Source organism: Lytechinus variegatus, chromosome 6 (assembly GCF_018143015.1).
Source record: "Lytechinus variegatus isolate NC3 chromosome 6, Lvar_3.0, whole genome shotgun sequence".
Lineage (NCBI taxonomy): Eukaryota > Metazoa > Echinodermata > Echinoidea > Temnopleuroida > Toxopneustidae > Lytechinus > Lytechinus variegatus.
Window position 1 is genome coordinate 27,582,560 of NC_054745.1, and position 17,896 is coordinate 27,600,455.

General features: G+C 36.3%; 2 protein-coding genes across 2 annotated transcripts in view; both read right to left on the reverse strand.

Moving 5' to 3' along the window:
- Positions 1–2,230: 2,230 nt before the first annotated feature.
- LOC121417677 (zinc finger protein 626-like) lies at positions 2,231–3,487 on the reverse strand. Its single transcript, XM_041611410.1, has 2 exons — positions 3,453–3,487; positions 2,231–3,299 (listed from the first exon to the last, which is right to left on the reverse strand). Exons 1-2 carry the CDS (start codon positions 3,485–3,487, stop codon positions 2,609–2,611), a joined length of 726 nt encoding a protein of 241 aa, XP_041467344.1. The 3' UTR covers positions 2,231–2,608.
- Positions 3,488–3,628: 141 nt separating this feature from the next.
- Positions 3,629–17,896, reverse strand: part of LOC121417300 (zinc finger protein 665-like) — a 36,278-nt gene continuing 22,010 nt past the window's right edge. Inside the window, exons 2-6 of the mRNA XM_041610957.1 lie at positions 15,483–15,649; positions 13,945–14,040; positions 9,467–9,546; positions 8,457–9,009; positions 3,629–5,876 (exon numbers count right to left, since the gene is read on the reverse strand). Coding sequence (XP_041466891.1) covers positions 3,952–5,876; positions 8,457–9,009; positions 9,467–9,546; positions 13,945–14,040; positions 15,483–15,618 — 2,790 coding nt within the window. The 5' untranslated portion in view covers positions 15,619–15,649 and the 3' untranslated portion in view covers positions 3,629–3,951. The remainder of the gene's footprint in view (positions 5,877–8,456; positions 9,010–9,466; positions 9,547–13,944; positions 14,041–15,482; positions 15,650–17,896) is intronic.

Sequence of the window (17,896 nt, forward strand, 5' to 3'; positions counted from 1 at the left end):
ACTGTCTCATTTGCATGTCACTGAATTGTGCATATCGCTGTTTTGTGAAAAATAAGCAAAATTTTTAAATGTCATAACTTTATACTTTATATCCGATTTTGATGAGATTTTCAGCGTTATGCTAATGTGATTTATTCAAAACAGCATGGACTTAAAGGTATTGTTTAACTATGTGAGCAGCCGATTAAAAAAATTCGCAAACCAAGATGAAACGTGTGTACGTATTACAACTAATAAACCCTGAAAACAACCATTATTGAGAATGAAAAGCTAAAACTACAAGGCAAACCCCGATTTTGTAAAAAGGCGTCTTATAGACACTTAAATAGTACACATAAGTGTATGGGATAAAATTAAGATGGTGTTTCCGGTCACTTTATATTTCACTTTTTGAAGCACTAAATAATTATTTTCGAACGTAATTTTTTCTGGGCTTAATTTTTTATAAAATATCACAGAAACAGGTGACGAGTGTGACCTTCTAGCTCAGATTTTTAAAAAGTCAAACCAATGTTAACCAATCACTTTAACCTTTGATGATACATAGCAAACAGGACTCCGACATATCAATGCCAGTAAATAATTAGATGGTTAGTCATGTATGAGAAATTAAAAACAATCCATTTTCTACATATATAACTTCAGCGAGGAGGTGTCGCTCATCAAACAGGCTGGGATTCTTAATAAATGCAATGGCTGACCGTGACCCGAAGGAGACAAAGTATTGGAGGGGCACAGCATTATTCACCAACAATACAGTGCCCCTCCAATGCTTTGTCTACTCCGGGTCACGGTCCGCCACTGCTTAAATGTACACATAATATGATACAATAATGTCTATAGAGTACAGGCTACAAGTTTCGGGCCATCTTCAGATATATAGAACATCCGCTGCATTCATCGAAAAAAGTGATTCTGTATTTGCTTTGGCAGTTCCTTGACATCACGCATGTTTCCAACTGCTTCTGATCGCACTTTGTCAAACCAAAGTCTGTTTTCATAATATATTCAAATTATATGCGTAACTTTAAAGGTATGTATACATATATATTCAAATTATATGCATAACTCTGAAAGTATCCATAGAAATGGAATATTTAAAGCAAAGCTTGTCAGAGGTTTGTCTGACATAGCAGCAAATAATATGTCAATCGGGGGAGCGTTTCATGAAAGGACTTGTCGGACATTTTATCCGACAAGTCCCATTTTATCCGACAGTTACCATAGTAACAGTGTCTCACAGCCAATCAGAGTCAGAGAAAGATGTCAGATCTGACAACTTGTCGGACAAAAATGTTGATGAAACACTCCCCAGATCGTCATCCTGCCTGAAATGTTGAGTCTTCTCTCCCACTCCTACTCTACAACTCCACTAACAACTCAAGCCAGCCTTCTCTCATCTATTAATCTTCTCTCACTCCTCCAACTCAACCAGCCTTCCACTCAAGCCTCTCATACTGCCTACTGCTCAAGCTTTCAACTCTTTCTGGTTTACAGTCCTCTTTAAAACTACACTCATTTCCAAAAGATACTCTACTTTCTAACCTTCTCTTTCTCACCTCTCTATTTCTCTTCTACCTCTATCAACTTTTATCTCAGTCCTTTCCAGGTCTTTACATATTGTGTACCATATAAACAACTTCAGGGATAGTTTATGCCACCATGCAAACCTTCAAACACCTGCTAGAATCCAGTTTGCATATATTATTTGGTGCTATGTCACCACGTCTCGGACAAACTTTTAACTCGTCAAAATTCATTGCTTTAAATATATTCAAATTTATCCATACTTCAATATTTAAAAAATTTGCATTAATTTTGAATATATAATGAAAACTGGCTGGGGTTCAAAGAAAACCAGTTGGAAAGATGCTTGTGTGACGTAATGGAACTGTCTTAGCCCATTTAGTATCAATACAATTTGTTTCTATTGATAATGAGAAGTCTTCTACAAAAGAAATTAATGTAGGTGTCCCTCAGGGCTTAATTCTTGCCCCGGTTTGTTTTTACTTTTTATCAACGACTTATCGAATCATGTTACTAGTGCCTCAGTGTATATGTACGCAGATGACACTACTATTTCAGTATCTGGTAAGACTAAAATACAGGTCAAAACCAATCTAACCCAGGCACTGTACAAGACCTATTCATGGTTAAGAAATAAACTGATATTAAACTATAATAAAACAAAAGTAATGCTATTAGGGTCAAAACAAAAACTAAGCACTACTCATAATCAACAAATATCAATAAATATACATGGCTGTACTCTACAATGTGCAAATGAAGTGAAGTGTCTAGATTTATGGCTTGTGAGACTACCTCTTTAACTAAACATCCTACCACATTGAACATGTATAAAGGGTTTCTTGCCTGAATGGAATTGTTGATGTGTTGTGAGATGATCTTCACAATTAAATGCCTTACCACACTCATCCGCAAATAGGGCTTTTCACCTGCATGGATGCATTCATGTGTTGTGAGATGATTTGCAGATATAAATGCCTTACCACACTGATTACATGTATAAGGTTTCTTTTCAAGTATTATATCTTCCTTGAGATTCTTGATTAAATGTCTTACCTCATAGATAAAAAACACAGGGCGTTTAAACTGTATGGGTCCGTTTGTGTCTTCTCAATGAACTTCCACCACTAAATGCCTTCCCACACTGGTAACATACAAAGGGCTTCTCACCTGTATGGCTTCGTTTATGTCTTGTGAGACTCTGTTTTTTGTTAAATGCCTTACCACATTGAACACATACAAATGTTTTCTCGCTTGTATGGATACGTTTGTGTACAGTGAGATTGCATTTTTCAAGAAATGCCTTACCACATTGGTCACATACAAAGGGCTTCTCACCTGTATGGCTTTGTTTATGTCTTGTGAGATTGGATATATCACGAAATGCCTTACCACATTGATCACAAACATAGGGCTTTTTACCTGTATGGATCTGCTTGTGTCTTCTCAATGAACTTGCAACACTGAATGCCTTACCACACTGATCACACTCAAAGGGCTTCTCACCAGTATGGACTCGTTTATGTGTTATGAGAGTATATTCATGGTTATATGCTTTACCACACTGATCACATACATAGGGCTTTTCACCTGTATGGATTCGTTTGTGTAAAGTGAGATTGCATTTTTCAAGAAATGCCTTCCCACACTTGTCACATACAAAGCGCTTCTCACCTGTATGGCTTCGTTTATGTCTTGTGAGATTGGATATATCACGAAATGCCTTACCACTTTGAACACATTCCAATGGTTTCTCACCTGTATGGATACGTCTGTGTACAGTGAGATTGCATTTTTCAAGAAATGCCTTACCACATTGGTCACATACAAAGGGCTTTCACCTGTATGGCTTTGTTTATGTCTTGTGAGATTGGATATATCACGAAATGCCTTACCACTTTGAACACATTCCAATGGTTTCTCACCTGTATGGATACGTTTGTGTACAGTGAGATTGCATTTTTCAAGAAATGCCTTACCACATTGGTCACATACAAAGGGCTTCTCACCTGTATGGCTTTGTTTATGTCTTGTGAGATTGGATATATCACGAAATGCCTTACCACATTGATCACAAACATAGGGCTTTTTACCTGTATGGATCTGCTTGTGTCTTCTCAATGAACTTCCATCTCTAAATGCCTTACCACACTGATCACACTCAAAGGGCTTCTCACCAGTATGGACTCGTTTATGGAGTGTGAGGCTACCTTTTTGACTAAACATCCAACCACATTGAACATAGTTAAAGGGTTTCTCACCTGTATGGATTCGTTTATGAGTTGTGAGAACGGATATTTCATGAAATGCTTTACCACATTGATCACACACATAGGGCTTTTCACCTGTATGGATGCGTTTGTGTACTGTGAGATCAAATTTTCCGAGAAATGTCTGACCACATTGATCACATACAAAGGGCTTCTAACCAGTATGGATTCGTTTATGTTTTGTGAGGTTGGATATTTCATTAAATGCTTTACCACATTGATCACATACATAGGGCTTTTCACCTGTATGGATGCGTTTATGTGTTTTAAGAGTATATTCACGATTAAATGCTTTACCACACTGATCACATACAAAGGGCTTCTCACCTGTATGGATACGTTTGTGTACTGTGAGATCGGATTTTTCATAAAATGCCTGACCACATTGGTCACATACAAAGGGCTTCTCACCTGTATGGATTCGTTTATGTTTTGTGAGGTTGGATATTTTAAGAAATGCTTTACCACACTGATCACAGACATAGGGCTTTTCACCAGTATGGATGCGTTTATGTGTTTTAAGAGTATATTCACAATTAAACACTTTACCACACTGATCACATACATAAGGCTTCTCACCAGTATGGATTTGTTTATGTCTAGTAAGATCTTGTATTTGACTAAAAGCCTTACCACATTGATCACATACACAGGGCTTGTCACCTGTATGGATACGTTTGTGTACTATGAGATCAGATTTTTCAAATAATGCTTGACCAGGTAGGTCACATACAAATGGCTTCTCACCTGTATGGATTCGTTTATGTCTTGTAAAATTGGATAAATCATGAAATGCCTTACCACATTGATCACAAACATAGAGCTTCTCACCTGTATGGATCTGCTTGTGTCTTCTCAATGAACTTTCTTTACTAAATGCCTTACCACACTGATCACACTCAAAGGGCTTCTCACCAGTATGGACTCGTTTATGTGTTATGAGAGTATATTCATGGTTATATGCTTTACCACACTGATCACATACATAGGGCTTTTCACCTGTATGGATTCGTTTGTGTAAAGTGAGATTGCATTTTTCAAGAAATGCCTTCCCACACTGGTCACATACGAAGGGCTTCTCACCTGTATGGCTTCGTTTATGTCTTGTGAGATTGGATATATCATGAAATGCCTTACCACATTGATCACAAACATAGGGCTTCTTACCTGTATGGATCTGCTGGTGTCTTCTCAATGAACTTGCAACACTGAATGCCTTACCACACTGATCACACTCAAAGGGCTTCTCACCAGTATGGACTCGTTTATGTGTTATGAGAGTATATTCATGGTTATATGCTTTACCACACTGATCACATACATAGGGCTTTTCACCTGTATGGATTCGTTTGTGTAAAGTGAGATTGCATTTTTCAAGAAATGCCTTCCCACACTTGTCACATACAAAGCGCTTCTCACCTGTATGGCTTCGTTTATGTCTTGTGAGATTGGATATATCATGAAATGCCTTACCACATTGATCACATACATAGGGCTTCTCACCTGTATGGATCTGCTTGTGTCTTCTCAATGAACTTCCATCACTAAATGCCTTACCACACTGATCACACTCAAAGGGCTTCTCACCAGTATGGACTCGTTTATGTGTTATGAGACTCTGTTTTGTGTTAAATGCCTTACCACATTTAATACATACAAATGGTTTCTCACCTGTATGGATAAGTTTGTGTACTTTGAGATTGGATATTTGATGAAAAGCCTTACCACATTGATCACACACATAGGGCTTTTCACCTGTATGGATGCGTTCATGTGTTGTGAGATGATTTGCAGAAATAAATGCCTTACCACACTGATTGCATGTATAAGGTTTCTTTTCAAGTATTATGTTTTCCTTATTTCCTGATTTCAAAATTATCTTTTCACCATGTGTAAAATCATTAATATCACACATGGATTTTTGTATTTCTCCTTCAACAAATTGTAGAATGCGTTCCTTTGATGCATACGATGGCAAGACAACACCATTAAGCCCATGTTTGTACTTGAGATGCCTTGCTAAGATGAGAGGAATAGCATAGACTGATCCACAATACTCGCATCTGTAGAGTCCAGAATCTATCAAGAAAAACAATACATATTCATCAATTATTTGAATGATTAAAGCTGGTATATAACCAATTACCTTGGAAACATTTTACCTCTAGGTTAATCAGCCATATTGGCTGACATAAAAGACGACAGATATCACTCTTGGGCCTTTTTATCGAAGTGGAGACAATGGCAGAGTTGGGATTCGAACTCACAACCTTGCGATTATGAGTCCAATGCTCTAACCACTGGACCACAACAAAGTCTTAATTCACTTAATAAATTGGCCAAGGCATGGTCATTTGACAGCATTTACAGAAGTCCAAAGAAACAAAATTCAGATAAAGAAAATTTCAAGGTCACAAATACAGGGGGTTGGACTCAGACCTCCTCATTTTAAGGAATTTCCCAATATAAATGCTAGATATTCTGGCCTGTACTATATATTTTTTTGTGTAATCTCTTTTCCCTCCACAGGGGCAGGGGAAAGGTCTTATACTTTGTTTTTTGCATTCTCAAAACATTGTTCTCGCTATGAATATATGAGTAAAGAAGGCTGTCATTTCCAACTCTCGTCTGCGTACTGCAATCATCACACTCATTATCTATTTATTCATTTATTATTATCATTATTAGTATTACTATTATCACAATCATTATTATCATTATTGTTATTGTAATCATTATTATCATTATTCTCCTCCTTCACCTTCTTCTTCTTATTATTATAAAGGGATGGTCCGGGCTGAAAGAATTTATAGTTTTTATAAATAGAGCAGAATTCACTGAACAAAATACCGAAAATTTCATCAAAATCGGATAACAAAGTTATTGAATTTTAAAGTTTAGCAATATTTTGTGAAAACAGTCGTCATGAATATTCATTAGGTGGGGCGATGATGTCACATCTCCACTTTTTCTTTTGTATTTTATTATGAAATTAGGTTCATCCAATTTTTTTTCCTCCACGCACTAGAAAAATTGAATTGACAACTGATTTAATGCATTACTTATTCCATTAATACACCTTGTATTTCTAAATAAAATTTCAAGAATCTCTGCACACAAGAGGAAAAAATAAAGGGAGATAATCAATGGGTCCCCCTGGCGACAACCTCTTTTGATTCTAGATCTCGGAGTGAGGTGACTATTTACCACAATACAAGATTGAATATTTTCATTGAAGACATTAAACCATTGTATAATCGATGGGTCAAAATTAAAGTATTTAAATACTTTTCTAATGAAGCTGTTAGAAATGGAATCGAAAGCCTTTTCGAAATCGATTAAAAGAAATAAAAAGAGGATATCCTTCACATCTGTATACAAAAGCAAATCATATAGCAGTCAAATATTTTCACCAATAAACCAACCTTCCATAAAACGTTTTTGGTTCTCATGTATTAAAAGAGGAAGCATCTGTTTGAGTCTATTTGCAATACATGCCGAAGCTATTTTGTATGTAACATTCAATAAAGATATTGGTCTCCAATTTCGAAGATAAAGTCTTTCTTTTTGGGAATAAGAGATATCACAACAAGTTTCTGATTTTGTGACATGCTTCCTTATTTTAAGGCACAATTTAGGTATCTAAGCAAGAAAAAGTTTATATCTTTTCAGAAATGTTTGAAAAACCCGACTGTATACCCATCTAGTCCAGGAGATTTACAACTCTTCATATTTGACAATGATTGATATATCTCCTCTATAGTAAGCTCGCAGGCCTTCCAAAGATTGAGCTCAGTCTGTTAACTTGGGTACATCAGCATAATCTAAAGAGATGTTCAAATCAATATCAATGACTTCGTTCTTTCGATACAATTCTGAATAAAAAAGTAAAATCTCGGATTGAAGATTTTCCTGAAGACAAATAGTTTTATTTTCGTTATCAATCAGTCTATTTATTTGTTTGTTCACTGCATTCTTTTTTTCTGAATTTAAAAAGTATTTTGAAGGGTTTTCACCGAATTCCATCCATTTAAATATAACTTAACTTTCTTGTTTTCTAACATTTCAATATATTTATTTGTATCACGTCCATTCAACATACCAATTTCGGTTATACTTCGTAATTCCAAAGGTCCTTCATTCCGAAGGTTCATAATTCCGAAACACGTAAATTGCCTATACCCCTATGTTCGTTAATCCGTAAACATAAAAGGGTTCATTAACCTGAACATATGTGGCTTCATTCCGAAAGTTCGATAATCCCAAAACGAAATAAGGTTCGATGTTCCGAAGGTTCGTAAGTCCGACAACGAAATAAGTTTCGTTGTTCCGAAGGTTCGTTAATCCAAAAACATAAGGTTTGTAGTTCCAAAGGTTCATTAGTCCGAAAACGAAATAAGGTTCGTTAATCTTTACATTTTCGGACTAACGAACCTTCAGAATTACGAACCCCATTTCGTTTTCGGATTAACGAACCTTCGGAATTACGAACCTCACTTTGTTTTCAGACTAACGAACCTTCGGAATTATGAACGTCATTTCGTTTTCGGACTAACGAACCTTCAAAAATACGAACCTTCGGAATAACGAACCGTCGGAATATCGGAACCTTCGGAATAACAAAGCTTCGGAATTACGAATGTTTCCGCACACGCTTACCCTTTTCACATATGGATTGGAATTGGGTTGGAGCATGGCTGCCTCCTGAAGCTTCTTCTGCCTTCTGATCACATGACAGAATGAGATCACCTGACTTGGTCCTCTGATCACCTGATGATATTGGATTGGTTTGTGTCTGGGTAATATGATCACAGTTTTTCCATTCAAGATCATTGATTTTCCCTTCTGCATTGTGATTAGCCTCACATATTTCTGCCTTCTGATCACCTGACTTGGTCCTCTGATCACCTGATGATATTGGATTGGTTTGTGTCTGGGTAATATGATCACAGTTTTTCCATTCAAGATCATTGATTTTCCCTTCTGCATTGTGATTAGCCTCACATATTTCTGCCTTCTGATCACATGACGGAGAGACAAGATCACCTGACATGGTCCTAAGATCACCTGATAATATTGGATTGGTTTGTGTCAGGGTAATTTGATCATAGTTCTTCCATTCCAGATCAGTAATTTTCCCTTCTGCATCATGATTAGCCTCAACTAGCAGATGGCCATCATCATCATACTCGGCTTCTACTTTTATGGTGAACTTAATGTACCGGTAATAAAAAAAAAGAATAAAAAAAATCAAGATACAAAACACTCCAAAAATAATACCAAACATTTTGACATGTCAGATCATGCAACAAAAACACATGCAAAGAAGAAAAATAAGAAAAAAATTATCATTGAAATATGGGATTTTTATTTAAGCATGTACCAGAACTTGGCCAATGAACATCTTTTCATAAAGCTGTTTGTAAGTTAAGAGCGACTTTAAGAACGACTGGTGAACCATCGCCAATTCAATATACCATTTACCACAAGAAAGGATCACTAGTCATTCTTAAAGTTCCTCTTAATTTACGAATTCTTCATAGCTTTATGAAACACCCACCTGGATTAAAAAATGTATGATCTTGTAATCACTGGCAGCGAAGCATGTACTAATGTGACCTAATGAACTCAGAGACATGCAAAATATTTTCTTAGATACTCGTACTTACTGTATTCAAATTCTCTTTATGTAACTCATTCTGCACTGTATGACATGTATTTCCCTGTTGATTATGAACGTCAGAAGACCCTAGAGAAGAAAAGAGATGGATAACTATGTACCTGCAAATATATACACAACAAAAAAGTAAGTCCCCCCTAAATCAAATTGCTGTATACTTTTGAACGGAATCAATTTGAGATATATTTCGTAGGTGGTTTTCTACACTCATTTGGCAACTCCTGGGGAAAAATGGGATTGATCGGTCGAGTCATGCATGAGTATTTAAAGATTGAATTAAAAATGACCATTTTTGAAAGTCACAAGAGTCGTTTTTCAGATTGTGCAAATACAAAGTTGGGCAAAAGTTCTCTTTGGGTGAATTTTATTGTGTTAATACTGGTTTACTATCCATCATTTAGCCACTCCACACACAATTTTGATATCGTATGTTCATGGTTGAGAGAGCACAATATTGCAGGGGCCGCGGAAGCGGAGGAGAGGGGGGGGGGGTGGGGGGCCCGCTTTATTTCCCAAACCATGTACAGAAATGTAAAAATGACCATACGATTGTGATTTATGCATAGTCAGCCCCCCCCCACTTTTGGCTCAGCCCCTCCCCTACATTTTGAAAACCGTTCCGCGGCCCCTGTGACGTATCATCATAGGGGTTTTTTGGTAGTATCCTCTACAACTTGTTAGGTCAGATTAATTTTGAAAATATTGGTGTCTCCCTATTACAGGCCCCTCCCCCATTTTTAGATTCTGGATCCACCACTGATTTGTCCATAAATAAAACTGATCATGAGAAATTGTTAGGAAAGGAATACATTTATGCAGCATAAAGAGTATTCATTCTAAGTTTTCGAATGTGCTTGCTCAACCATGAAAATGTTTAAAGTTCGGAAAGTGTGTGGTAATAGAAATGGTGGATGATAAAAACAACAGCATTTAAAGTCACATTTGAAACCAAATTTGCCCTCAATATTCACCTTATTACCCATTAAAATGAGGCTGTGACATTGAAAATACCAATTTTCCCACTTTGATGCGTGCTCACTCATCCATGAATAAACAAATCGATTTTTTTTTTGCACAGGATTCTGCCCATAGGTGGATAAACATTACTGCCAAATGACATTGCTAAAGACAGCCCTGAAAAAAAGTTCAACCATATTGAATAAGGGGTTACTTATTCTTAAAGGACAAGTCCACCCCAACAATAACTTGATTTAATAAAAAGAGAAAATTTCAACAAGCATAACACTGAAAATTTCATCAAAATCGGATGTAAAATAAGAAAGTTATGGCATTTTAAGTTTTGCTTATATTCAACAAAATAGTTATATGAATGAGCCAGTTACATCCAAATGAGTGAGTTGATGACATCACCCACTCACTATTTCTTTTTTATTTTATTTTATAACACGGGTTCAAGGATGTAGCCAATGGTGATTGCGTATTCAAGTCACGTGTTCATGCTTTAATTGTGCGCAACCTTCCAGTCGTGCATTTTTCGTGCAGCACTGTGCATTTTTTGTGCAGCACTATGCAATTTTTGTGCAGCATTAGTTCCAATAGCACGTAAAAACTGATACGCGTTCAGTAAAAGAGGCTGGCTAGGATTTTGATGCGCTTCCTTGGGCGCGCATAGTAGATACGCCTGTGATGTCATAATTGATAGTCTTGTGATCTCTTCGTCTGTGCGATCGTACACAAGTTGGAGGGATTTGAACAAGATTTCCATGAAAAATTCTTTTTGCCGACCCGTTTTATAAAACAATTAATGCACATTTTAAGATTCGTGATGTTAGTGACGATGCGAGCAACTCTCGGGCATTCACAATATTATGCAAAAGCACTCGGCGCAAGCGCCTCTTGCTTTCGCATAATTGTAAATACCCTCGAGTGTGCTGCATCGTCATAACACACTCATAAATGTGCATTAATTGTATAATATGAAATATTTTTATTTTCTCGTCATTGTCATGTGAAATGAAGTTTCATTCCTCCCTGAACACGTGGAATTCCATTATTTTAACATTTTGTGCTTCAGGCAAGGAGGTCCTAATCGTCAAATTCGTAAAAATTGAAATATTGTATAATTCAAACAATAAAAAAAAAAAGAAATAGTGAGTGAGTGACATCATCGACTCTCATTTGGATGTAACTGGCTCGTTCATACAACTATTTTTTTGAAAATAAGCGAAACTTTGAAATGTCATAACTTTCTTATTTTACATCCGATTTTGATGAAATTTTCAGCATTGTGCTTGTCTGATTTTTCTCTATTGATTCAAATCAACATTTTTCTGAGGTGGACTTGACCTTTAAACATATGCATCCATAATGTACACAAGTCTATGAGAGAGAGGTTCAAGTCAACATTTTAACAAATATGAAATGAGGGTTTGTTTCATGGACGGTTTTTGTTACTTCTGCCAACATTTATCTCATGAAACTTCGCACATGGCTTCAGAGTAACACTATTCAAAAGGCGCGCACACCAAAATCAGAGATGCCAAGTTCAAAAAAATGTAATGCGTGAGATTTTCATGACTCGATGTCTCTGTGCGCGCGCGGCCAGTACTTACACTCGTACGTTGCGAAAAGGTGCGCGCGCAACGCGCGCGCGCATGAGATATGGGCTTCAAAACCATGCGATGCACGCACGCTATTCATCGTATCACGTATGCTGTGCGCTGACTGCACTTTTGATTCGTCTCGTGTGCCGGGCTAGACGCGAAGGCGGTCAGCCAGTCGTATAATCTGGCGAATAATGCTACTTTTTCTCTTTTTTTCTGTTGGGTACCGATATGCGTGAGAAAAATGGGTGCCATGCGTGAGATCGTGAGACGGACCCTGAATGCGTGAGTCTCACGCACAATGCGTGAGACTTGGTAGCTCTGCAAAATAACAATTCGATACGGCACAGAGTGGGGCCAAGGCCTCAAACTTTCTTCTTATTTGCAAAATTTTCAAATATTGTGTGCTCACTGATGCATCAAACATCGGGATTTTCATAAAAATCAAATCAAATGAACCATGCAAGGAGGTTTGTCACAGATATCCATGGTTACAAATTGCATTTTTTCCAATAACGTAGAGCTAATGACATTCCACATGTTCATTCAAGCGTGAATGTTTAATTAAACGCCTTTGAATCATTGAAGCATGTTAATTGGTCATGAACATATCGAAAAAGTAGATAAAAGATCAGTTTCAGTTACCAAAATGAAACACTACTTGCCTATGATATTTAAAAAATTGTATTTTTGTTTTCAATGAATGTTCATTGAACCATGAAACGATGAATATTGTTCAAAATACTCATCCCAAAAATAACTGTCACCATATTCTATCATTTTTATTGATAGAAATGTGTTAAAAATCCAATTACAGCAAATTTGGACTTGTGTTTATTCAACTGTGAAATTCAGCCAAGAGTTGTATCGTCTTTTAGAAAGTACCTTTTACAAGCCTTCTGACTACTTTTCATGATGAGAATGTGGAATCACTTCCAATAAAATGGAATCAAAGTCATGATATTTGGCTGGTGACTTTTGAAAAGTGACATTTTTGTCTTCTGTCGGTGCTCACTGAAGCATGACGTAAAATACGTCCATAACAGTTACTCCGAGGGTAGCTTATAAAATTACATACACGCTCATGTAAAAATATATCAAAAGCTCAAATTGGTTCAGAAATTATCGACGTTTGTTCAAGGGGGACTTACTTTTTTTGTTGTGTATATATAGATATAGAATGATTACCATGCATAAGTCATTACTGATGCATTGGCCCATTTATTGGTATTTCTTTATTTATGATCTGGTGAGAAAGTTGTACATTGTAATATTAGTTATGATACATTTTGTTGTGCAAAGTATTTCTATTTCCTTTATACTTCATTTTCCTTTCTCTTAACCGCTTGGAGGCAATTTTGCGATTTTGCGGTATATAAAATTGTTATAATTATCATTAATTACTTATAAATGGTTGTAAAAAAAATCAATATTCTCCAGAAAATTCAGTCATTCTATAAAACAAATGATACACAGGTTATTGTATATCAATCAATGCCATTGCTGATGTAATACCGTACTCACCCGACTTTCAATTTTCTGTTAACATAGGCCAACAATAATCTTCTGGAATCATCACGTTCAAACAATGAACCAAGTTCAATTCCAATCAGCAAAAATTTGATTCTGACTCTAGACAATGATAAATATTTGTAATACATCATACAACGCTAGACTCCTCGGGCCTTTATACCTGAAAGACATGACAATTAAAAATCACTTCAAAATTTAGTGCGTAACTTTCACAAAGGTGATATTATTTTTACTTTTGAAGTAGGCCTACACAAAAAACAATTTACCCCTGCATAAATTGCCAAAAAACAATATATGTTAATAGAGCTAATCACAATTTTCATAGTGTAGCCTTCTGTTGCTATTATATTGCTAGGTTAAATTTACAAACCTCTTGTCTCTGTCCCCTTATCCTCACTTTCCTCTATTATCTCTTTATGTAATATCTGCTGACGTTGCATGAACATTGGTGGGTTGACCTGTACCCCTGTGTATTAAAAACAAAAATAGCTTTTTCAATGTTGGTATGAAACACCAATATTGACAAAAAACAAAGTGATTGGCATTATTCAAACAAATTCCCATGAAATGATAGAAAAAATCTACAAACATTCGTTATTCCGGAGGTTCGGATATTCTGAATGTTCCTCATTCAGAAGCTTCGTTTTTCCGAAGGTTTGTAATTCCGAAGGGTCGTTAGTCCGAAAATGAAGTGAGGTTCGTAATTCCAAAGGTACATTAATCCGAAAACGAAATGAGGTTCATAATTCCGAAGGTTCGTCAGTCCGAAAACGAAATGATTAACGAACCTTATTTCGTTTTCGGCCTATCGAACCTTCGGATCAACGAACCTTATTTCGTTTTCAGATTAACAAACCTTTGGAACAACGAATCTTATATTGTTTTCAGATTAACGAACCTTCGGAATAACGCCACAAATCTTCGGATGAAAGAACCCTTTTATGTTTTTGGATTAACGAACATCGAGGTATAGGCAATTTATGCATTTCAAAATTATGAACCTTCAGAATAAAGAACCTCCAGAATTACGAAGTGTAACCGTTCTGTCATGAGTTTAAAGGACAAGTCCACCCCAATGAAACGTTGAAATAAATAAAAAGAATCCAATGAGCATACTATTTTATTACAGTATAAAATATAATTCAAACAATAAAAAGCAAAAGAAATAGTAAGGGACATTAGACTGTCTCATTTGCATGCTACTTTGATTTTTCATTATTTATTCAGTCAACACTTTTCTGGGGTGGACTTGACCTATAAGAATGACTAGTGATCCTTTCTTGTGGTAAATGCTAATTTTTCATTGGTTATTAGAAAGGAACTCACGAATAGCTTTATGAAACACCCACCTGGTTATAATGCTGCTGTTTTACCCAATCTCACTTTCAAAATAGGTCTAGGAATCATGATGTTCCAGGGCCTCTATTTAATTGGAAATATGAATTTTGTAGGTATTGTACTTAAAATTTTACTTGGTTTGTAGAAGTATTTAAAAATCATATTCAGATCACATCTAAGTATTTTAGTTTATAAAGTCAAATTTAAGCAAACCATTGTGACATCGTGATATTTGAGCCAAGAAACGTGCAATGATTGTATCAATTTGTGTGCAGTATGTATGACTGCGTGTATCACAACTAATATATTGCACACAGGCCAGTCTTAAGTCTGGTAGGTGGCCGACTTAGATTTAAGAAAAATACTTAGCTAAAAATACAGTTGAATACCAAAGAAGTATTTTACTTGAACCAAAATGCCCAGTAAAATACAGTAAAATATTCTGACCTAAGAATCAAATTGAATACGGGCCCAGGTCTTGAATTAATCTAAGGAACCAAATTTTATTGACTAAATTTTTTATTTTCCAATGAATGGACAAAGGTTCTTCTGACAAATTACTGCACCTACCAACTTCTATCATCATCTCATAGTTTTCCTTGACATTCTGGATACAGATCCTTTCGTAATCGCTGATATCTGCCCATTCATTGGCTGTGAAGTAAACCTGGACATCTGAACATTCATCTGTCTTTGGCAGAGGCATGGTGATTTGACTATACAAGTTAACTCTGTACCTAGGATAAGATGGAGACAGAACCTGTGAGAAAGCTCTTAAAAAAAAAAAAACAAGTGGAACGCCTCTCGAAGTCTCGCCTGCATTACGCAATCCGATGCGCAGCAGTGCTGACTTTGAAAACAGCTCTTGAATAATTATTCACAAAGGAAAATATTCATATGATAATGAAATACTCTGTCCATTGATCCAAAATGACCATCGACCATGATTGTGACCCACAATGTGTGCAAAACAATAATTCATACTTGATTAGTAATCAAAAATTACCCTTGTGTTCATGTTTCATGAACTACATGTAGATCCATAAACTTTCTAAGGTATGATGCCAATTAAGTTATACCCCAACATGGCCAAAGTTCAATGACCTTAAATGACCTTTGATCTTAATCATGTGACCTGAAATGTGCCCAGGATATTCAGGGATACATGGTTGCTCTTATGTCCAAGTTTCATGGACTAGATCAATAAACGTTTTATTTAAGTTATGACATTCCCACAAATACCCTCAACATTACCAAAGTTTGTTGACCCTAAATGACCTATGACCTGAAATTCGCACAGGATGTTCAAGGATTCTTAATTACTCTTTATGTCTGAATTTCATGAACTAGATCTATAAACTTTCAAAGTTAAGATGGGAATTCAACAAATACCCCAAACTTGGCCAATGTTCATGGACCCTTAACGACCTTTGGGGGGGCAGTCAAATGCATTGTTTTACACATGTGTGACCAAATTATTTGCAAACACCCCCTAAACTTTTGACCCCCTTTCACTTGCTCATTTAAACGTTTTGGCCCCTACACAAGTTGTCGCTTGTGCAGGTAGGGTTAAAAAACCACGAAGGAATACAATATACATTGTCAATAAGTGTCATCCAAAAATCATCAGGTGATACTTTAAATAGTCCCGGGGAAAATGCTTGGGGGGGACATAAATTAAACACATTTGTCTAGTCTTGAGAAAACAAGTGGAATGCCTCTGGCAGTCTCACCTGCATCACCCGATTCAACATAGCAGCAGTGCTGACATTAAAACTACTATAACTCGCACAAGATGTTCAGTGGTACTTGGTTACCCTTATTTGACATGTTTTATAAACCAATACACTTACAGAGATATGATGGTAATTCAACAAATACCCCCAATGTGGCCAAAGTTCATTGACCTTACATGACATTTGACCTTGATCATGTGACCTGAAATGCGCACAGGATGTTCAGTGATACTTAATTACTCTATGGCCAAGTTTAATGAACTAGACCAATATACTTTCAAAGTTATGATGGTAATTCAACAAAATACCCCCAATCTGGCCAAAGTTCATTGACCCTACATGACCATTGACTTTAATCGTGTGACCTGAAATTCTAACAGGATGTTCAGTGATACTTGATTACTATCATTTTCAAGTTTCATGAATCAGATCCATAAACTTTCAAAGTTACAATGGTAATTCAACATATACATGTACCCCCAATTTGGTCTAAGTTCATTCACCCTAATGACCTTTGACCTTAGTCATGTGACATAAGACTAGGGCAGGATGTTCAGTAATAATTGATTAAGCTTATGGCCAAGTTTCATGAACTAGCTCCATACACTTTCTAAGTTATGCTAATATCTCATCCTCATTGAATACGCTACAGACATTATCCATTAATTGTATTCCGATGGGATTAGCCAAGACTTTACCTTCGGGCTTCGGTTAAGATTTGGTGTTGACGCCGCCGTCGGGAAAGCGGCGCCAATAAGCCAGTTCGTAGTTCCTTTCTGTGCATGATCAAAAGATTCTACGCATAATCAGAAGAAGGTCATTTGTACTAAAGTGACATGGTGCTTTAAAATCTAATGAGATAAGCACCAACTTTGATGTCTTGATTATTCATATATTCTTTTGAATTGTCGTTTTCATTTACATCCACAAAAAACAATGCTTCCACGAATGACTGGTATTTCAGTTTGTCAAGTACAATGTGCAACATGCTAAGATATGCATTCAAAGTAGGAATGCAACAAATACCTTCATTAAGTGTTCATTGGTGTGCTATTCTAGTCACCTGGTCTATTCAATTTCTTCATCCTGCTATGTAAGGCAAGCTTACGTAATATCTTGCTTTGAAATCTGCTTATCATGATGAAAGAAATGAAAGGTCATTTGACCAAAATTGCCCATGAAGTAACTACGAACTGGTCTATAGTCTCCCACTGCTATACAGGCGAGACAAAAATCACTTTTGTCACT

Bases quoted from the DNA above. Each gene is read 5' to 3' on its own strand.
- LOC121417677 (XM_041611410.1), bottom strand. From the start codon at position 3,487: ATGCAATCTCACTGTACACAAACGTATCCATACAG. The intron at 3,300-3,452 runs GTGAGAAACCAT...CACTGTACACAG, and splicing joins ACACAAACGTATCCATACAG to ACGTATCCATACAGGTGAGA.